Below are 21,796 nucleotides of genomic sequence, written 5' to 3'. Positions count from 1 at the left end.
CTCCCAAAGAGCTCCATGGGATGCCTTGATGATAAGTATTTATTCATAAGTTACATTTAAACATAAATAATTGAGCAATAAAGAGAATAGTCTGCTCTCAACAAAAATAAATAATACACAACATTGATAAAATCCAATCAGACAGAATGTTCTAACAAATACAGCAAAGTTCACAGATTGGGTTTGTGTGAAACAGCTGTACAGAACATTCCCAACATACCAAAGGAAAATAGTGCAGTATTATCTGTATATCCATCACTCCCTGGGCTCTGGGAGCTGGAGGTTTTTCTCACTCTTCTCATTCTTTTAAAAAATACTTTTCCAGTTTTCAAGTGAACAGACAGACAGACAGGGCTGGGCACAGACTGTCCTGGGGCACAGGGAGGGCTCCAGACCCGAGCTGGGGCTGCAGCAGCAGCTCAGAGCCCCCAGCAACTGCAGCTCCTTCACCTGGCAGGGGCTGGTCCTGCTCACCAGAGCCTGGTTTGTGCTGTGGGACCCCTGACAGCTCTGCAGGGCAGGGAGGAGCAGCAGTTGGGGGTCTGGGGAGCTGGGCACTGCCACCTGCCCTCCATGGGATGTGAATCCACGGCCCTGCACAGCCCAGGAGAGGAGCTGCCAGCGTGAGCAGGGCCCTGTCTTGGGCTGAACCTGCTCACCTGAGTGACACAGGGCAGGGCCTGGCAGCTGGCAGTGACACAGGGCCAGTCTGCAAAGCAAAACAAAGGCAGGTCTGTGTGGGCCATGGAGGCTGAGCAGTGAGAGCCAAGGCCAGACTGGTGTTTTAGCTCACGAGCTCACCACTGCTCCCATGAACTGTGGCATTTAGGTTAAGGCCATTCTCCCAGCCAGAAACCTTATCAGCTTTAATCACTGCTAAATACAAACCCAAATGTTTTAGCAACATGAGCTCAGACACATTCTCTTCCATGTCCAAGGCAAGACAGTGAGGCCAGGACCGTGCTCCTCCAAGGACCCAATCCAGTGGCAGCAGTGGGCCCAGCCTTGCCTCCATGGCAGCTTCTGGCAGAGCACACAAGGTGCATCCAGGCTTTACAGGTGCAGAAAGTCACAATAGAAATGTTGCAGTTTGTCAAATCCCCCCTTTCAACATCTCAAAGATGTAGACAGATGTCTTCTAGAGAGGGAAACAGAGAATGCAAAAAAGATTCTGTCTAGAAATACAAAGTCAGTGTAACAAGGACTATCAAACACCAACCTCATCTGGTGAAGGGAAAGTTCAGGTTGTAAAAGTCTGTTACTGTCTCCTCACTATTTATTACATTACATGGAAGATGCAATTAAAACACCATTTGGAATTACAGTGCAAGGAATGCTCCATCCAGTGGCTCACAGCGAGGCCCAGGGCAGCCTGCCCACGGTCACTTGTTCTCAATCAGTGTCTGCACTTTGTAGACAAGGTCTCTGGCTATCCTCAGGATCTCTGCAGCATCGTGGTGCTCAGCCATTTCTAAGAGACACAGACAAACATCTTAACTGTCAGCACCACCTTCCTGCCCTGGCAGGATATTCATGTAGCATTAGCAATAATTAATTACTGTAACAAGCAGCAATCCCAGAACATTCCAGTTTTGGAGAATTAAAGATAGAAGAATTAAATTCAGAATTCATTCAGGATGAATCCCTTGTGCTGCAGGACCTGGCATTGAGACTCAGAGGTTAAAATGATCATGGGTTTGTCACAACAAGAACTGCACCAGACAGTCTCAGGAAAGGAGAAGGAGCAAAGTCTTGTTACTTTTGATCAAAATGGCTCTTACCATTAAAAAACTTGATGATATCAGTGAAGTCCATGTTGTTATCACGGATAATCTCTCGATAAACTTCCACAAGTGCTAAGGCAATGAAAAGGACAAAATGTTCTGAAGAGATGTGCTTTGCTGCCCAAATAACTTCCCACACTGTAAATACATCCTCGTACAACAATTCTGAATGGGAATAAACATTACAAGAGCATCTGATTATTCAACTGACCATGTTCCTCCTCTCTCACCAATGTCTACAGCCACGAACAGACCCTGAGGACTCCTCCCTCTCCTCTCCCCCTCTCCTTCAGCCAGCTCCTGTCACTTGTGCACGTGAGGCACAGAACTAAAGAACAGTTTCCCCAGCCTGGAGGTGGTGCAGGGCCAAGCCCAGGAGGGTGCCTGAACCATGGGGACCATGTGAGAGCAGCACAGGAGGCCTGGGTGTTCTACAGGGCCCCATGCAGGTCTGACCCTGTGTCCAGGTGTGTCCTGGCTTTGCAGTGGGCCTGTCAGCACCAGCACACTGCTGGAGTGTGCTTGTGCAAGGATCAGGGGTGCTCCCACGCCATAAGGGCACCCCACTCCAATACAGCAGCTCCTGAGCTATTGCTGAGCTGCTCCTCGTTACCACAAGGATGAGACAGGAGGCATCAAAGCTCACAGACGAGTGGGATCCCCTTCTGGAGCAAACAGGCATTTGCACTGGGCAGGAGCTTGGCTTCAATCACATCATCAGGAATTTGCAACTCTCCTTTCCTCATTCCAGTGCTGTTTAATCTCAGAGCTGCCTTTCCTTTACCTTTCCTGGCTACAAACTCTCCAGTGACCCCAGCTGCCCCTCACCATCCTGACAGACACTCACACCAAAACACAGAGCACAGAGCTGTTACAGTTCTACACAGCCCTAAACTACAGGCACAGAACATTATTACCTCTTTTAAAGTCAAGCAGGAACCAGCGATAGCAGAAGTAAAAATGAGTGTAATCTCCATTCTGATGCATCAATTCAAAAAGTTCTGAGTCCAGAATCTGGAATGGAAAACATCAGCTGTCAGGATGTGGTCTGAAAGCAGCCAAGGTCAGAGGGGCTGGACTCCCCCCCTGCTCCTCGTCCCGTGGGCAGAGCAGTGCTCAGCACAGGAACAGCCCTTGCTGTGAGTGGCCTGGGTGCCCTCAGTGCTGAGCTGAGCAGTCACAGTTGGTCTCTGCCATGGCCTTAAAGGGCCAAGGAACCAGGTGAAGATGCTACTGATTTCCAGCAAGTGGCAAATGTCCACCTCCACCTCCCCCCCTGCTCTCAGGCTGTAACTCCACAAATCCACTTAGAGCTCCTCCTCCCCAGCTCTGCAGCCACACCTGAGCCCCACTCCTGGGAGCTCCTACCCTTCACTGTGGCATCAGGCGAGTCCTGAGCCTCTGAGCCTTGTTTCCTTCCAGCTCCCCTTACCCAGACCCACCTGGATGAGGGACCGCATGTTGGCAAAGTGTGTGTCCATAGCACCTCCATTGGGGAAGTTCTGGCTCATCCTCTTCATCAAGTGGCTGAAGCAGCTGTAGGCCAGCTGATCTGCAGGACAAGGCAGACACTCAGTGCTGGCAATTGTGGGACTTCTTGAATCAAAAAAACCAGAACTGCAGGGCTTGGGAAAACCAGGGTCTTCCCCTTTGCTCTTCTCTGAATCCCAGGACTTAGATGAAAGAGAGGTTGGTTCCTGACTCTGGACCATTTTTACTAGTTATGTCTCAAAGAATTCAGCCTGCAGTTGACTTTTCAGCATCAGCAATTCCCAGAACACAGTAATTTCACTAACTTCGGTAAAATTTAATCTGGAAGTCAGTGATTGACAGGGCAGCCCTGAGATACTAATGTCAGCCATTTCAACAGCCACAGGTAGAGAAAACACAAATCAGGAGCTGGAGGTTTGATTTTGCTGTGACCCAGCCCTGGTTAATGCAGACAACTCCTTTTGAAACAGCATTTCTAAGGAAAGACCTCACTAAGGATACCAGCATGTCCCAAAGGAAAACCCTTCCTACCATTGTCAAGAATAACCATCAAAGGAGCCAGGAGGTCACACATGCCTTGGACATAACCAACTTCTAGGTGCTCCCAGACATAGCTGTGGAAAGAAGAAATCCTTGTATTGAAGGCTGATTCCATATGTGAGATCAAATCCTAAGCAGCTGCTGAAGGTGTGAGTCTCAGAACCTTCTGACACTTCCCAGAGTATTTCACAGCCCTTTCTGTTTGCTGCCTGGATAAAGTGGCCCTCTGAGCATGGAGGTACCATCCTGACCAGGAGAAACCCAAACTCAGAGTACATTCAGAGAACAGTTCACTAAAATAGGGTCTGTCACCTGAGAAATCTCAGACCTGCACTCCAGACTGGGACCCAAGCTCTAACCTGCCATCCTGCCTGTTCCTCCTTCTGGCAACTTGTTTTAAACTCACTAGTGAGAATTCTTATTGACTGCTATTTGCATATTATTATAGTTTACAGATTAGCTTATGGATTGTGACAGAAATGTGAAAGTAGTTGGGTTTACCAGCTCATTACCTGCACATGACATTTCGGAGCTTCTCCAGGTTCTCAGCAGTGAAGTACCAGTAATTCCGGTCACATCTCTGGACATCTTTATCAATTCTGTGCAAATTTAAGGCAACAGTGTCCAATAACTCTATCTAGAACAGAGAAGTTTTAGTTAGATCTGCCAAGTTTACAGCATTCCCAGGCCTCTGTGCAAATTTGCTCTGCGAATCACCAAACCAGAAACAGTACAATTATACTCTGAGCAGATGAGGGCATCAAAATACTCAATTACTGTCAAAAATGCCAGGTAAAACACATTTGTTTTCACTGGGAAATGTGCCAAACCTGTCATATTTCCAAATGGCTATTTCCAGCTAAATAACTTCAGCAGAGAGAAGCAAAAACTGTGCTGCTGGGTGACAGCAAGAGTAACAGAGGTGGTGGCATCTTGAATCTAGATTTAGGTTGTGGTTCAGTTTGGCTGGATGGAAGTTTTAGCTTGATTTAAATAATATTAGAATCTTACAAGCAGTACATTGTCCACACCCCCAGGCACTGGAAAGTTCTAACTGCTAGCAATGTGCCACACTGATTGTCTTGCCCTCCTACTTAAAAAAACACAACAAATTTTTCTTGCAGCCTTATTTCCAATCTAGCTCAAAATCCAGATGAGAAGATTTGGATGGGAAAATCCTCAATTCTCACCCCACCAGCTGCAGTTGCAGTGTGGGACTCTCTCACTGAGCCCTGTCTGACAGTGTTTCTAAGAAAGCCATGCAGTGCAGAGCTGCAGTGCTCCAGTCGTGACCTACTGAGTAGGACGCGGCGCAGAGCGAGGCCAAGCCCTCGGCGTGCGAGCAGAGCTGCTCCTGTGACACCCCGGCTCCCGGCTCGGGCCTGCCCCGCTCAGGGCCGCCCTCCTCCTCGGCCCCGTCCTCGAAGGAGCCGCCCTGGCCGTCGTCGATGCTGGACAGGATGCCCGAGGCCACCGAGTAGTTCCTGGAGGACGGCAGCCCCGAGTCGGGCGAGTCGAACTCCGCGGCGGGCGCGGCCAGCGCGGGCTCCTTGGGCTCCTGCTCCGCCGCCTCCGAGTCATCCACAGAAATGAACACCTGCAGAGCCAAACACGCGTCAGCAGCAGCCAGCCCGTGCTGCCTCCGACTGCAGGACCTGCAAGGAGGAGATCTGGAGAGCTGGGAGGGGATCTGCCTTTGCAGGTGAACCTTAGAGCCCCTCAGGCAGGTCCTGCTTAAGAACAGCTGTAGACTATCCAAAATTCACACCTGCTCTTCACCCTAACACGGAGACGCCACAGCTGCAATCTCTGCCAGGATTCGGGAGCTGTGCTAACCTCCACCTCTGCCCACTCCAGATGGTGAGTGGGAAGGGAGTACCTACATCATTGCTGATGGTGGAGTCCCTGTGGATGAGCCTCTGGACGTGGCTGTCAATGCTGCTGCCCGAGGAAAACTTGGCCAGCGTGGCTGAGTGCGACTCCTTCTCTCGCTGCTTCACAATGACCTCGCAGGCCTTCCACTCAGCCATCACCTTCTGGTACCTCAGAGCAATGTCTGCGTCCACCTGCACACAGAGACACGTCCTGAGACACTGCCCTCCCTGCCCAAGGCACTGACACTGGGAGGAACGGCAGGGAGAGCTCTAAGGCAGCTGCAGGGTCTCTGACTGAAAGCCCAAGGGTGCCGAGGCCCTCTTGCTGCAGCAGCACACCCCTGTGACTGGGGAGGAGCAGTCAGGTGTTGGGTATTAAATGCAGGGAATTAATGACACTGTAGGCACCAGAAAGGATCCATATAAGCAGGTGTATACATGTACACACCATCAACAGCACTGTGCCACTGTGACAGTGACCCAGGACAGAACAAAAGATGTCATGTGAAACCTCACACAAAGTCAAAGCAATCTATGGATGAAGTGCTGCTCCACCTGCATCATCCTAATTCCATCACACCTCCTTCCAGCTCCTCTGTTCCACCTCTAATGTAGCCCTTGTGAAGAATTCCAGGTCACAGGTTTATAGACACCAGCCTGTAGAGTCACATCCCAGGAGAAGCTCTGGAATGCCAGCTCCCACAGCCCCGTCCTGTGGCTGCACTGTGCATGGCCAAAAGCATCCACACTGGGCACCACAGGAGTAAAACAGATCTTTGTCACTGGTGGCTTTCTCTTTTGAAAGAGAGCCACAGAAACCCCCTTGAGCTATTAAGGGACATGTAGCAATTTTACTACTCTGTCACTTGTCCAGAGCTGGCTCCAGGCTCGGCTGAGCTGCTGCCCAATGCTCCTGCTAAGAGCTGCAGGCTGCTTGTCACCTGAGGTAGCTGTCGAGCCATAAATCATAAAACACAACAGTTAGTGGAGGGCTGGAGGACAGCCACATCTGGGAGTGCAAAAATACCATCAGAAGACAAAGATGATAAATCACCTGCAATGACTTCAGGTTAGAACACAGTGAGTTTCCTGTACCTGCAGGTGTTATGACTGTTCTCATGTCTCTCATTTAACAGACTCCTTCATTCAGTGTAAGCTTCAGTCTCCAACAACCCATCCCTTTGAGGAGTCAGCTAAACTCGTGTTTACTACTGGTGTTGAGTAGCTCAATACAATTCCAGGTAAGTTTGGAGTACCCCTGGGTTAGCAGGGTACAGACTCAGGGAGAAAAATCTTCTGTAGGAGCCTGTGTTCTGCAGGTCAGATCTTTTCTATCCTGTAACATCTCTGTATGAATTTACTGTAATTCCTACCATACAGACACCAGTATTTATCTCTCCTTGCCAAATCTCCTATGTTCTAGCTGTAGAAATGCACCTGCCCTTTGGAGATGGGGCTAGCATCCATGAGAGATGGCTTCACATCTCCCACTCTAAAAACTAAACATCTGGGTCTTTTTGCTAATTTCCAGACATACCTTTTATTTCTACACATGGATCATAAATCTGATAGTTCACATACTTGTGGAGATCAGAGACAGCAAAATGCAATCTATGCAAGAAACCTCCAATATCCTTGCCTTTCTTGAAAATCTGAGATTAAAAAAAAGAATGGAGCAGTGCTCAGTAGAACATTCCTGATGTACACACTACAGCCAGAAAATCTATAATAAACATCTACTAAGATGACTGGATTCAGGGGGCACAATCTGGACTGTGGCCCAGTTTGAACAGCAAAGGGCTCTGTTTCTCCATCTGTGTTCAGAACTGGCTTTTAAAGATTATTGTGAGGAAAACAACTCAAATTGCCACAGCAATGTTGGTTTAGTGTCCCATTTGCAAGATGCTGATTTGTCCATGGCAAGGCTCGAGGTCAGGCTGCCCTTCTGCTCTGCAGGTGCTCACAGGGATATAAATTACCCCTTGACATGTAAAGTAATTGGGAGTTAGCAAATGCCAAATGTTTTGATATATAATCCACTCCTTATCAATTTAATCCAGAACAGAATCAGCTACTGCATGAGTGCTACCTCCCTGGTAATAACACTAACTGAAAAGCAGATTAATGTGTTAATTATATTCCAGGCCAAATCTCATTACTGTTCCATCCAGTCCAGCCAATCTTGGGGTGATGTCACAGAAAAGCAATGTTTTACCACCACACACACAGTAACTCCAGAGGGTCCATCTGGGCTGCTCCCAGCTCCAGAAAAAGTCAGTGCATGCAGATGCAGTACCATGGAGAAAAGGTAGTTATTTCAAGGAGCAGTCTGAAGTATAATTCAGCCAACACACCATATAAAAAGAGGGGTGAGTAAAATTTCCACCCAAATGTCAGTGTTTCCCCATTGTATAAGTGACAAATTTGTGGACACAGGGTGTGCTCAGGGCACGTGCATGCCACAGACAGAGCTGAATGCAGGTTCCCTGACTTCAAGAGACAACTCTCATTTAGTGACATTCAGACATTAAAACACAGTATCAAAACCCCTCTGCTAGCACGTGCTACTAATGCTTTCAGTAGTGTTTTTCCCTTGGGAATATCACACAGTAATAAAGATCAACAGCTGCTATTCAGAAAACAAAACCTACTCTGCAAATGTAACTCAGATTCTATGGCTTACCTGGTCCATCTCCTTCTTGGCCATGCCAAATTTGTAGTGACCTAACAAGAATGGCCACACTTCCTTCCGAATCTCATGCTGGACCCCACCATAGTAGACTCTTCTTAGTAATTCCAGTTCCTTGTAGTTCTACAGTGGCCAGGAGAAAGAGGTGTTGAAGGCAATACATCAATATTTCAGTCAGGTACACTCAGATTCACTTCACACCGAGTACAGAGACAGTGAAATACATGCAGGACACTAAATAAATTCTGCAGCTTGATTCAAGCCTTTGGAACCTTAGCTGAAATCCAGCCTAATATAGGCTGTCATGCCTTCCATAAAAATAATCTGAATTGGAATAGATCAGTTGCTTTGATAATAATTTATATCTTTGCCATCACCAGAGAAGCAAAGGAGAGAAGGGATTGTAAGAACTGACTCTCACGAGCTGAGAAGTGACCCCGTGGCCAAACACCTTTAACGTTTCTTGGGGCCCCGCGGTGATTCCCTGCCCAGCTCAGCAGCGTGTGGAGCCCGAGGGGGACGTGTCCGTGCCACTGACCTTCCTGTCCTTCTGGTACTTGCTCCAGACCTCCCTGGTGAGGCCGGCGGCGGCGCTGGCGGGGCGGTCGGGGGGCACGATGCTGTGGTTGACCAGCGCCGAGAGGTGCGTGCGCACCGTGGACAGGTGCCGGCAGTGCGCCAGCCCTGCGGGACAGCGAGGGCACAGCTCAGCCACGGCCCGAGGGGCACGGGCACCCCAGGGCCTGCCCTGCCCCACGGGGCTCGCTCCGCGCCGTGCGACAGCGGGCAAAGGTGGAACAGACCAGACACAGAGCAGCACCCACGCGTGTGTCACGCTGCTGTGTGAAACCATTCTGCCTTCACTGGGCATTGCTCCTGCCACTGCCAGCAGCAGAACTCACTGAAACACTGCCACTGCACTTGCATCCACCCTGCTGCCCCGAATTCAGGGTCAGACTGCTTCCTAAGCCAAACACCCCATGTTGTTTAGACAAACATATGGATACCACATGGGCCAGACATAAGAAGCTTCACTTACATCCATAAAAGGCTCTGGAAATGATCTGCCTCTTCATGCTTTCACACAACATCTTTAGGGGAGTTCTGTGGAGAGGCACCAACAGGATAAGAGCAGGTGGTGAAGACAGAGCATCAAGAATTTCATTATGATCCCTGTGTCCTACACACAGCAATTTTTTTCTCTGCACCAAGATTTATTTAGTCAAAGGACACAGTAATAACAAACTCCACTTATTAAAGCATTTCCCCCACCAACGTTTTGGCCCCAGACAGATTTCCCCCTGGCACACACAACCACAACTGCTGCAGGTGCACTGTAGAGGTCTGTGTCAAATTGAACTGCTGCCCTTCATTCAGTTGTTAATGACTTCTTAAAGATAACATTCCCAGAGCTGAAGTATTTTACACTAGACAGAAGAACTAGATGAAATTTTTCTATCAAAATGTGACTTGAGCACAGTTTAATCGGTTAGTTTTAATAAACTAAATTTCTTGCTGCCTAACTTCATCTTTTTATATTTGATACTACTTGAAAATTGTTACTCTGTCTTGAGTGCTGCAACCACTCAAACCTTTCTGCTTTTACTCAAACCTTTCTGATGCACACAGTCCCCAGGTGAGCTGTCTGCACAGCTTGCTCACCGGTCGTGGATGCAGGTGCAGCAGCTGGGAATGTCGTAGGGAGAGCTGCCCATGGAGCAGGAGATACAGGAGGAGCCCTGGCTGCAGTGCTCCAGCTGCCACGACAGCAGGTTTGCCCCAAAGCCTTGCATCTCTATCATCTCACCGCTGTCTGTGGAAAAATCAAACAAGACAGAAGGACATCAGCCTCTTCCATCCTCTCCCCCTCCTCCTGCTGTGCATCCTGATGGTTCATGCTTCACTTCTCAACAGGCTCTGAGCCTCGGTTCCAGAAACAGGAGAGCAGCATCCTCAGAACCACTGCTCTGCACCTGCAGCATGCTGTGCAGGGGCCCTTCCCAGGAAGCCAAACCCCTTCACCATTTGCCCCTCTCTTGCCCATGCACATCCCAGTTCATGTTTCAAGAGAATAGAGAAAAGGGTGCTGCAGTAACAGCTACACTGGTTCTTGTGTAACATTATGGAAATGTTATTTATGGCCAGAAGAGATAGTCTAGCCCAACCTTCTATTTAATTCAGGCCTCAGAATTTCATTTTGCAGTTCCTGGAATCAGCCATAGAACTGCTGGTCCAGCCAGAGAGAAAGCTGGAGCATGAAAGAAATTAAGGCAAACTGAGTCAGTTACTTTCAGAAGATGCTTCTTTCCCCTCAGAAGCAGATCCTAAAACACTTAGCACAGGAGGACAGCTCCAGTCCTGCCAATGTCCACACTATATTCATAAAAGGATACTCTCTACAGGAATGTGTGATCCAACTGTACAGTGCAGCTTCCTGAGTTATCCCTGCTCTACCCAATCTATTGCCTTTTTAACCAGCATCAGAAAGGCAACTCAAAAAATCAGCAGCTCCCTTCAGAGAGCTTGGCTTCAGCTCTTCAGCCTTCCCAGCTGGCATTTGAACTCGTGGGGTTTTTGGTTTATAATAAATAACTGGCCTTTCAGCTCACCCATGATTAAAATTAAGGCAAATACAATAATGTATGTCATAAAGTATGCCACTAAATTAACATTTACAAGCAAAATCCAATCCCCTGGGCCGTGCTTTTAGAACAGATATTTGTTGAGTGGTGGGGAGGGGCAATTCCAAACCATCTCATGCATTTTAAATCAAGGTAGCACAAAGCATTTTAGGAGTGCCTATTAGAAAGTGGGCAGAGGTGAGGGAGGAGTGGAGTAAACCCATTTGTTAACAGAAAAAGCACAGGCTCATGCGGAAGCAGTCATGTGTGTTTCATTTCACAAAACAAAGTGTGATGCAAAAATGCTCTTCACCTTAATTCTTCAGGAAGGAGCTGAACGACCCAGTCTTTATTGCAGCTTCTTATCGGGTTCAAATAAAAACCACTGGATAAACATTTTTAGATCATTAGTTTTTGCCTCCCCTCTGTAGACAGGAAAATTGGATTTTTCACTTCTAATTTTTTATTCTGTTTGTTAGAGAAACAAGGAAAGAACCCCACAGAACCTAAAGATTCAGATGAAAGGTACCTGAATTAGTGAAGAATTAGAGTGAACAGCATCTTTTATTCAATTGTAGTGGTGTTATCTGTAACTTCAGCTACATGCAAAAGTCGAGCATGTTGCAAAATGTCAAAGCAGATGGCTGGCAAACCTGCTACAACAGTGTTGTCATTATGGGATGGGGCTGCTGGAGAGACAGCAGCCCAGACAGGCTATTCCCAGGCACATCCCTAACTCTACCAGCCCCTTCAAGATTAAATAACCAAAAGCAGACACCTGACAGCCATTCTAGTGTGATAATTCACATGTTCTGTCAGCTGACTAATAACTAAATTGTGTTCCTTATGGTTAACGTGTATGTGGCAGTTAAATGTCTTCCTTCCCATTTTTGCCCATATCCAGGCACAATCAGTTAGGACACACTGAAACTTCCTAAAACAGAGTCTTTTTTTTCAAGAGCAACACTATTTTCAGAACTTCTTTCCATCCATGCCTTCCAAGAACTCTTTATTAATTTGGGCTGGGCTTTATCAATTTCCAGGGGCTGCTCCCTTGGGATAAGTGTGTGGGCAGCCTAGAAGCATTGAGGCCCTCCTTGAACACCTGTTCATACCCTGTCTAATCCAGAACTTTGGCATTGTACAGAGATGCAGGGCAATTATTGTCTCTTGCAGTCAGTCCCACCAGTCCAGGCTGTAGGAGAAAGCAAGGACTTCTCAGAATTCAGAGCTAAGCTACTGCATGCCAAATGCACACACATCCTGAGAATACCAGCTTAAATAATATGAAGAAACAGATGACAAATTTGTGGAGGGGTGGTGGAGCTCACAGCTGATCCTCTGAAGCCCACCCAGCCTATGGCTGCAAGTGGAATGAAAGCACTGACCCCAGACAGGCACTGCATCTCCACACAGCCTCCTCTGCACGCTCTGTACCTCATCTGTGAGACCACAAAGCTGTCACACTCCCTCCTTCTCCCCAAGAACCTGCTCTAGGATCCAGCCTTTATGAGGGTGGGGCAGGAAGCCCCACAGGAGAGGAGCTTTGCTGCTCAGAGCACACACATCAGGGGACAGGGAAGATGCTGTCCCCCTCCCCACAGGCTGTGAGCCCACTCTCTCCTCCCTGCACAGTCCCCTCCATCTCCAGACCTCATGGTGTCAGTGCAATGTCTTTCCCTGTAATAATGCCAACACTGTTGTATGCATCAGTGGAAGGAGCTGCAAGAGAGCTCTGGGACACAGGGGGAGGAGGATAAAAACCTTTCATCCTATTAGGAGCTGTGAGGTTCCGAGAGCAGATCATTGATAGCATTGCGTGTAGCTTATCTTCCTCCTCCTCATCATCGTCAACAGAGGTAGAGCGGCTGGCAGCTAAGTGGTGGTAGTTAATAGTTACTGCTCAAAGAAAATAGTGAAAGAGGAGCATAAGAAGAAAGAACTCAGTGCTGTGGGAAAGCTCAAAAGGACATGGTCAGCAAAGACAACGGACCTGAATCCTGCCCTCTGCTCGAGGGCACAAGCTCTTGTAAATGGGTGTGAAAACTGAGTTTCTTACAGAAACAAAGCATGCTCCACCAAGCTCAGGCCAGCCTCTGAGTGTGCACAGGCTGTGAGAGCACACCACCGCAAGGGACAAAGATCCCAGTGGCAGCCTGCAGCAGCTGAGTATGCTTTTGAGCAAAGCTCCACAGAATTCTAGGCTCCAGCTAGCTTCTGTCCCTCACTGTGCCCCAGCAGTGCTGTGGCCCCTTCTCTGGAAGCTGTGCCAGATGCATCTGGACAGCAAACATCCCTCCCAGCTGTGTGTGGCTGTGCAGACAGGCAGAGTTCCTGCTGGCACAGGGCCTGCAGCTCCTGCCCCACGAGCCCCAGGCTCTGCAGGCCAAGGCACAAGGTGCTTTGCTGGTGTGAGCACGGACTTACCTGTGCCAGCCAGGAGCCTGACAAAGCCCAGGCAGCACTGGCCCAGGCCAGGGTCAGCAGGCTGCAGAGGGGACTCCTGCTTTCACACTGCACCAAGTCCCAGTGTGAGCAGTAACTCCAAATCCCCTGTAAACTTCAGGGCTTGATCTTACCAGGAAGTTCTTGCTGCTTTGCCAAGGGGAATAAAACTGAACATGCTGTTTGAGAACTAGCTCAAATGCCTTCTTGCATGTAAGGAATTTGTATTCACTGATGACATGAGGTGGTTTGGTGCTTGGGAATTCATTTAGTTGCCTTGGAAGGGCCTTTATTAAGCCATTGTTAAGTTTGTGCTTCCAAGCCAGGAAAACTTAGCCCAGGGAGTTCTTGGGGTACTTTTAAGGGTTTATGGTTGAGGTTTTTCCTAATAACAACAGTATGAGCAAGCATTGTGGCCAGTAAAAATATCCTCACTTCAGGAGCAAAACTGCTCTTGGCTAGTCAAGCAATCTTTTTTGTTTCAGTCTCAGTTTGCAAGCCCAGGGGAGTATTTTAAAAACTTGCTCTGTAAAACACAGAATAAATATAAGATTCCCCACCTCAACTCCATTTCCACTAAGATAACAAGTCTCACTGCAGTAAAGAAACCTAAGCTGTACCTGTTGATCACAATTCTCTCTCAGTGAAATTTATTAGAGGTTTGGTTTTTTTTACCCCCTTGCAAAAATGTGGCTTGTCACCTGCAGGTACTTCCCAGGATATTATTTCAAGATTTGCTCAGATGCCTGATTTGGTTTTTCATTTGGTTTTTTTTCAAACAAAGCAGAGCAGAGGCACTTACTGTTATCATGCTTGTGTCCAGGATAAATAATTCTGAAGACATAGTCCGTGGATGTGTCCTCAGCTGGCATCTCCTCCAGGTCCACTGATTTGTTGCTGTTCCGTTTTCGAAGCTTTGGAAACACCTTGCCCTAGAGAAAATAATAATTCCATACATTCAGCTATGAGTGACTAACAGAGTACAACAAACTAAGTACTGCAGACCTTTGGCATCTTAAATCTCCAAACTTTCAATGTTGGGAAGAGGTGAGGGAGAAAGCAGTGGAGTCATGTACAGGTGGTGGTTTAGGGGTACTTAATGCTGCTTTCCTGTGTGCTGTAAACCAGCCTTTTCTTGTAATCTATGGGAGCTGGGCACCCCAGGCCTCTGGCAGCAGCTCTGTCAGTCCATCTGGGTCTCACTTCCATTGTGTGCGTTTGTATCTTGATGCAACAGCAGATTGCAGCTCGTTGCTCAATGGGGTAATGAAGGTATGAACAATTTTTAAAGCCCACGTGTATAAGAAGCAGACTGGACTAAATGGAGTTATTCTGTGTCCTACTTTACCATAAAGCAGCTTGAAGTCAGTACCAGACCCTGTGGAGCAGAGGCACCAACAGCAGCCTCACGCAGGAGCTGAGCAGAAAAGGCAGTACCTTGCCCTGCTGGGACCACAGCGGGGGCTCCAGCTGGCCACGGGGCAGGAGCCCATTTTCCAGACAGGACAGGAAGGCGAGGAGGTGCCCTCCTTGGGGGAAGTGCAGCGGAGGCCTCTGCGTCCCGTCCTGGCTCACCAGCACTAAAGTCCATCTGCTTTCTGCTGCAAGGAGGACAAGGGGAGTCCACACTGTTACATCAGAGCCTCAGTTTCCTGCTCTTACCTTCCAAGTAAATTTTATTTGGGATCATCTCTAAGTAGATAAATAAACCTTTGTAAGGCACAGTGTGATCCAAGGATGATATCAGCCCTTTAGTCCTAAAGAAACTCTAGATACCAGCAAACTAGGAAAGCCTCATACAGTTGTCATCCTCTAACAGCTGGGACTGGAGATTTTAACACTCATTCCCACATGGCCAGAACCAGTCAGAGGTGTTCCTGACACTGAGGGAGGAAAAGCAATCATTCAGGTGCCTCTCCTGTTTATGTCTTTTTAAGGAATATATGCATGCTTAAGGGCTATGCTTACGTTGCTGGTGGCAGTGGATGCAGACGATCTGGCTCAGTGGCACAATCAATGCATAGTCCCAGTAAACACTAAAAAGGAAGAAAAATGCAGGAAACATTGTTTTTTCCATATTCAGAAGTGCCTGCAGTTCCAAGCACCTGATAGAAAGAACTCTGCTAAGTTAATAACTGCTTATTAAATTGGGTCAATGAAAGTAAATTATGAGTCAAGTAAACAGCAAAGGAAAGCTAGTTTCCCACACTGGATATTCTGGTACCAGGTTTGTACAACCTCTGTTTCCCTCTTCCCCTCCTCTTCCTCTTTTCTGGTGCCCCCCAGCAGGTTACACAGTTCTTCCCATCTTTCCTGAATGCAATGAGTACCTTTTCTCCAGTTCTGAATCTCCAAGGGTTCCATTCATCAGCTGGTTTGGAGTCCATTTTAATGTCAAACTATCTGCTGACTGATGAAGGGAGAGATACCCAGGAATTGCCTCCAAGTCATCTTTCTGTTCACAGAAGCAACAAACAGACAACCCAGGTGACTCAAGTGCACCAAATATCTGCGTAAAACATGTGCTCCAGTCTTTCTCTGCCATGCAAGCTCCACAGCTGCAGTATCTGGGAAGTGCTGAGGGAAACCCTAACAGCAGAAGTACTGGTATACAATATTGCTACTGGCAAGAGGGGGAAAACCACAACACAGCCAGCTGGTTTATGAAATACAGTCCAGTGTGTTTGTTCCTGCCTACAGCCCACCCCAGGCAGTGAAAGCATTTGTCCCGTGTCAAATCAGCACAGGAGAGCCAAGCAGAAGGCAGCTGTGGCTGTGTGCTGAGAGCAGAAGGCAGCGAGCCCTTGCCAGGTGGGAGCTCTGTCCCCAGTGCCCCCCTGCCTCCCCAGCCCCGGCCCAGCTCTCACCGGCTGCACCAGGACGTTGTTCTTGCCGTAGAGCAGGTGCGTGCGGGAGTTCTGGTGCAGGGACTCCACGTACTCGCGCGCCGAGGCGGCAAAGCGATCGTCGGACGTGCTGCCGCTGGAGTGCCGCTTGCGGATCTGCACGCACAGCAGGGCACGTCAGCCAGCCCGGCCCAGCAGCGGGCTCTGCGCGCTGCAGCTCGCGTGCAGCCAGGCCCTCTGCAGAGAACCCGCCCGGACCCTCAACCCGCCTCAGAGCTTCTTGTCAACTCCCTGGCCAGATCACAGTCGTCAAATGCCACGGAATTTAGTGCTGGATCTCAAACTTTTCTACGTACAGATAAACAGGGCATTGTGGCCCAAATGGACTTCTAACCTGTGATAAAGCTCTGTTACAGGAGAAAGAAGAAAGGCTGTTCCAGCCTCAGGTACCTCCCTCACGGGGCTGTTTTTGTGATCAGCCTGTGCCCCAGCCCAGAGGCAGCTCACAGTAAATACCTACTCCCAGGGCTGGGCGCTTGGAGGGCGAGTCCTGGCGGCCGTGCGCGCCGTGGATGCGGTGCCGCTGCACCAGCTCGTCGGCCGAAGGGTCTGTCCAGTAGTGGTCAGCTGTCTTCAGCTTGGTGTACTCCAGAGCACACGGTCCAACTAGGAAAAGAGACCAAGGGAGGCACCTTCTGAGTCTGTGCAGGCACACTCAGTGCTCTCCTGCTGGCTCAGCACTCAAGGGCAGATTTCCTTCTCAAGCCAAGTGAATAACAATGGTCACCCATCCTAGGGATCGGCCCACAATACAGACAACAATATCATAATGTATCACTCCTGCCCAGGGCTGGGTAAGAGCATTCCTGTACACCACAGGGCCCTGCCACAGCAGCATTAGCAGTTACAAACTGCCAGCAAGCATTCAGTAAAAGTCCATTCCCATTCTGCTTTCTAATCCCCAACAACTGCTATCAAAACACAATGATCAGTCTCTTCCGGTCTTGTAAGCAACAAAACATCTTCACTGTTGCTCTATTATAAACAGTTAACTACATACAAGATACAAAATTCACCTGTTGTAACACTATTATAATGCAAAATGCTTTAAGAAACAATTTACTTTCCTCAGCATAAAAAGTAACTTTGCAAGAACTCACCTAGCAGAGAAGCCAGTATTGGGCCACAAACAGGATCTGCCAGCAAAGCTTCCTTTTCATAGTATTTACTATGAATAAAAGATCAGTTAAAAACAGTAGTTGGTATTTCAAAGCTTGGGTTTAGCTACAGGTCTAACACAATGGGCCTCTTGATATGCTCATTGTGTCTCATCTATTTTCCAGCTGAGCTCGGAGAGGCAGGAGCTTGCCTTGTGCTCAGTGTGTTTACCCAGCATATTTGATTTGGGGCTTTGGGCAGAATTGTAATATGGGAACAAGTAATAGTTCTCTGCAAGCAATTTTGTCCATTTTCCACAGAGACAAAACAATCCACACATTCTTAAACATGTCTTCCATCTGTGAGGAATCATCTTGAAACACTGTGAAGAACTATGAACTACTACACTGCTCTTGCAGTGACCCCAATCTTGCCATTGCAGCAGGCAAAGCTGCTTTACAAAACCACATAGACAAAAATCCAAACACCCACAGTTCTTGAATGGCACTGTCCTCTGTGGTCTGTTCACTAGATGGGGCTCAAACTCTAAAGCACCTGCTCCTCCTCCAGGACACAACAGCTGAAGGATGTGAACATGGAGCATTTGAGCAGTAATGACACAAAAATGCATGGTGACAAGCCTTATGGAAAGGTTTGTTTTATTCACCAAGTCAGGTTCTCAAAATCTGAAATCAAAATCTCAAAATGAAGGACCTGATCCTAACTCATCTGAAGGGATGGGGAAGGCAGTGAGCTGATGGAACAACTGAGAGCAAACTCCCCTGATGTGTCTCCTGAGGATTATGTGGAAAAGAAATTAAAACCCCTTGTATCCATGTATCTGCAGACACTGAGGCAGTGGACTAAAATGCTTTCATTAACTGTCTCTGGGACATGGCCAACCCTCCCTCTGTCTCTTCTGCACACAGCTCATAAAATCCAAGCTGGCATTTCATATCCCAGAGCAACAGTTTGCTTGAACAGCACAAAGACCTTTCTTCCATTCTCTTGCCTTTAGTGGCAAGATACATAATGAAAGCAAAGCTGATGACAAGGAAAACAGCAACACAAACTTGGAAAATACTGTGAAAATAAGCTGCTTTGCCCTTAGCTCTCATCCTTGCTCAGACCCATTGGCTTTGGATGAACAAGAATGTGTTGCCAGTGCAGAATGACAAGAGCACCCTGCCAGCAAACTTCCTTTCTGGGACCACAGCAAGCTTTAGGGTCCCTTCCTTTCTCTTTTTACGGGAGACTGACCTCAGTGTGCCCCATTAAGTGTTCTGTGTCATGGGTTATGGGAGGGCAGGAAGGGCAGGAGTTAAGAGCCACTCCTTGGCAAACCACAGCTGATGCTGGGCAGCAGGAAGCAAGAACAGAACAGAGAGGATTCATCTTTGCCTCTTAAGGAGTTTGTGGGGAATACATTCATAAAGCATTGATGCCCTTTCTGGTTTTGCAAGGGAAGACTTTCACTTTACACAAAGCTTGATTTTTCTAAAAAAAAAAACATGACTCAAAGAACCTGTTTTCACAACACTAAGGTTTTATAGATTCTATGTCACTAGCTCCTCCTGTTCTAATTCTCCTTTCTTTCATCTACAAAAGGTATTTTCCTCCCTGACATCATAAGTTCCAAAGGATTTTTTTCAACTCATGACCTATTAGAAGATATTTCTATGGTCCCATTACAATATGGGCACCTAATATGCTTGAAGTTAGGTTTGTAGCTGATTTCTGGAAAGCTGAATGCCTGTTAATGTTTTTGTAAGCCTGAAACACTGTCAATGATGAAAAACTGAAGTACATCTTTCTCTAAATGCCTGTGTAACTGGTTTTCATCTTACCAGAAGCCTGCATCACAGGGGTTTGCCAAAGACTTTTGATGAAATCCCTTGCTGCAGACACCTGAATGCACCAGTCCAACAAACCCCTCTGCTTCTGCTGCTTTCCTTACCTGCAGTTATCAACAATGTACTGCACAATCTTGTCCAGCACCTTCTCAATCAAGGCTGTCCGAACCCAGATGTGCTTGATGGCCTGGGGTGTCAGGACAGGTGTTTTGCTTGTGGTTGATCCCTGCCTTTTGAGGGGTTCCTGCCCATTTGGCTGATTTTTCCTGCAGAAGGTGATAGAATAAAAGTAGTCAGAATTTGCACAGCTGCATCATCCAGTGAAACCCACGCTCCCGCCTCAGGTAACACAGTGCAGCTGCAGGAGAAAGGGGGCTCCAAGGCACAGGGGCCACGCCTTGGCTCCACACACTGCCCCAGGCTGAGGGGAGCAGGAACCCCTCAATGTCCTTTCCACAAAACCTCCCCCTTAAAACAGGACAAGATTCCATTTTGCCTCAATGAGGAAAGAAACCCTGGCATGTTCAGGTTCCTTGCCAGCACTTGGGTTCCCTTTCAGGAAGCTGTTCAGTTACACAGAATTAATACATTTCTTTGGGGCGTTTGGGTGAGATCTGTACAAGATTCCATTTTGCCTCAATGAGGAAAGAAACCCTGGCATGTTCAGGTTCCTTGCCAGCACTTGGGTTCCCTTTCAGGAAACTGTTCAGTTACACAGTTAATACATTTGTTTGGGGTGTTTGGGTGAGATCTGGAATTCCCCTGCACTGACAGGGTCCCAAGTGCTACAGGAGGCCATGACAGCAGCCCCACAGGCAAGGAGGACATCAGACTGACACTGACATCAGAACAATCTGGGTGTGTTTAGCTGCAGCCCAAACAGGGGGTTTCCTAAGCCACAGCCTCAGGAACAGTGAGGCTGCTACAGCCCTTCTGTCTCATTTCATACATCCAGCAGAGGAGTCCACCCCTGCAGAATTTCCCAATAGTACCTTTTCTGTGTGTATTTTCTACAGCACTTAAATTTTGTGGCTGTTAATAGCTGAAAAACACACAAAATTTGTCCAAGAGAAACCACAGAATTTAAGTTCATTTGCTCCTCTCTGTTAGAGGATACAGCCAAAGTTCTCTTGTGGTTAGAGGGGTGTTTGTTTGGGCTCTTAACCAGGAGAGAGGCTGGTGAATATTCAGTAGAAAGCATCCTTCTTACTAACTTTTAGAAAACTAAACTTAAGAAAATCCCTGTCTGTATCAGTAGGCCAAATTAAAAATATATCAAAAATAGGTACATATCTGTCAAAAACTACATAACAAAGTCTGATAATTATAAGTCTAATAAAGATAAATGTCAGAAAATTACACAGAAATATAAGTGCTAATTTAAATAATTGTCAGTCATTGAAGACAAGCTCTCTCAACAAAGCCCTTCTTCACAGCAAATTGATGAGAGGCTAAAAGTTCCTATGATGTGCAAAGAGCTCTCAGGGCTCAGCAGTGCCTACAAAAGAATTTAAAATGCTCTTGTCCTGAGCTTACAGGGCAAGACACTCATGCACTGTGATTCCATCTACAGAACCACATGGAAAATTTTAGCTTTGCTACTCACCACCAGCAAGCAGCCTAAGACTTTCAGTAACCTCAAGTCCCTGACTCCAGGATTCTGTTGTGCTGAAGTCCAGTATGTACTGAACAGCTTTCCTATACCATCCTTCTTCCCACCACTGTATCCATTCATTTAATGTTTCTGCTATGATACCTAGAAATTTGCTCCTGGTTTGGCAGGAGCATGCCAAAACAGCTTTTCCAGTATGTCTGTTCTTGAGTTCCTCCTTCCACCCCCTCCCTTCCCACCATCAGTCCAAGCTGGCCCAGCAGACCCAGACTGAGAGCCCTCTCTGAAATCAGTCATTAGTCACTTCTGTTGCTGTGTGTGGGTGAGTGTGCTCCTCTGCTGTACTGAGAAGCAAAATGAAACACCAGAGCCTCAGTTGCCCGTGTCTGTGCCTTTGCTCACTGCCAGCTTGAGCAAACACAAACACCCACAGGTGCTGGCAGGACACAGCTCCCTCACCCTCACGGGGCAGTCTGTGTCCCAGCATGTTACACACACCCTGCATGGACCTGGCCGACAAGCAGGGCTCAGCCTCACCTGCTCTCCACCTGCTGCTGCAGCTCCTGCACCTTCTTGCACACGTCTCCAGCTATGGCACAGGTCTTGCCCACCTTGGTGAAGAGCGCGGCCACCTTGTCGGTGCGCAGGAAGCCGGCAGCCCTGCGCTTCAGCATGTGCAGCAGACATGCCTCCACCACACCTGCGGAGGGACAGGCGTCATGGGCCAGCTGCCTCCCCCTCCTCAGCCAGCACCGCCTGCTCGCTGCCCCTGGGCAGCTGCGGGTCAACAGCAGAGCTGGGGGACAGACAGACAGGCACGAACTCACAATCAGATGGCGTCAGCAAGTGTGTGATCTGCTACTACGAGCACCTTGTAAATAAT

At 47.9% G+C, this 21,796-nt stretch overlaps 1 protein-coding gene across 9 annotated transcripts in view; it reads right to left on the bottom strand.

The window, feature by feature from the left end:
- Positions 1–12: 12 nt before the first annotated feature.
- The window catches only part of SGSM2 (small G protein signaling modulator 2), a 38,242-nt gene continuing 16,458 nt past the window's right edge, over positions 13–21,796 (bottom strand). The window contains exons 3-24 of one of the 9 annotated variants that reach the window (XM_039720794.1): positions 21,451–21,613; positions 19,406–19,567; positions 17,451–17,518; positions 16,811–16,956; positions 16,312–16,446; positions 15,775–15,899; positions 15,413–15,480; positions 14,882–15,045; positions 14,247–14,376; positions 12,764–12,874; positions 10,041–10,191; positions 9,418–9,482; positions 8,917–9,062; positions 8,373–8,501; positions 5,699–5,881; positions 5,113–5,412; positions 4,328–4,452; positions 3,807–3,889; positions 3,227–3,336; positions 2,702–2,798; positions 1,782–1,949; positions 13–1,471 (exon numbers count right to left, since the gene is read on the bottom strand). In XM_039720794.1, coding sequence (XP_039576728.1) covers positions 1,383–1,471; positions 1,782–1,949; positions 2,702–2,798; positions 3,227–3,336; positions 3,807–3,889; positions 4,328–4,452; positions 5,113–5,412; positions 5,699–5,881; positions 8,373–8,501; positions 8,917–9,062; positions 9,418–9,482; positions 10,041–10,191; positions 12,764–12,874; positions 14,247–14,376; positions 14,882–15,045; positions 15,413–15,480; positions 15,775–15,899; positions 16,312–16,446; positions 16,811–16,956; positions 17,451–17,518; positions 19,406–19,567; positions 21,451–21,613 — 2,918 coding nt within the window. In that variant the 3' untranslated portion in view covers positions 13–1,382. Of the gene's footprint in view, positions 1,472–1,781; positions 1,950–2,701; positions 2,799–3,226; positions 3,337–3,806; positions 3,890–4,327; positions 4,453–5,112; positions 5,413–5,698; positions 5,882–8,372; positions 8,502–8,916; positions 9,063–9,417; positions 9,483–10,040; positions 10,192–12,763; positions 12,899–14,246; positions 14,377–14,881; positions 15,046–15,412; positions 15,481–15,774; positions 15,900–16,311; positions 16,447–16,810; positions 16,957–17,450; positions 17,519–19,405; positions 19,568–21,450; positions 21,614–21,796 lie in introns of those variants that run through there. The other 8 variants (XM_039720793.1, XM_039720792.1, XM_039720795.1 and 5 more) reach the window with 8 other exon arrangements.

This window comes from Passer montanus, unplaced genomic scaffold, assembly GCF_014805655.1.
Source record: "Passer montanus isolate IOZ18808 unplaced genomic scaffold, ASM1480565v1 scaffold44, whole genome shotgun sequence".
Lineage (NCBI taxonomy): Eukaryota > Metazoa > Chordata > Aves > Passeriformes > Passeridae > Passer > Passer montanus.
This window is presented reverse-complemented; position numbering and strand designations above follow the sequence as displayed.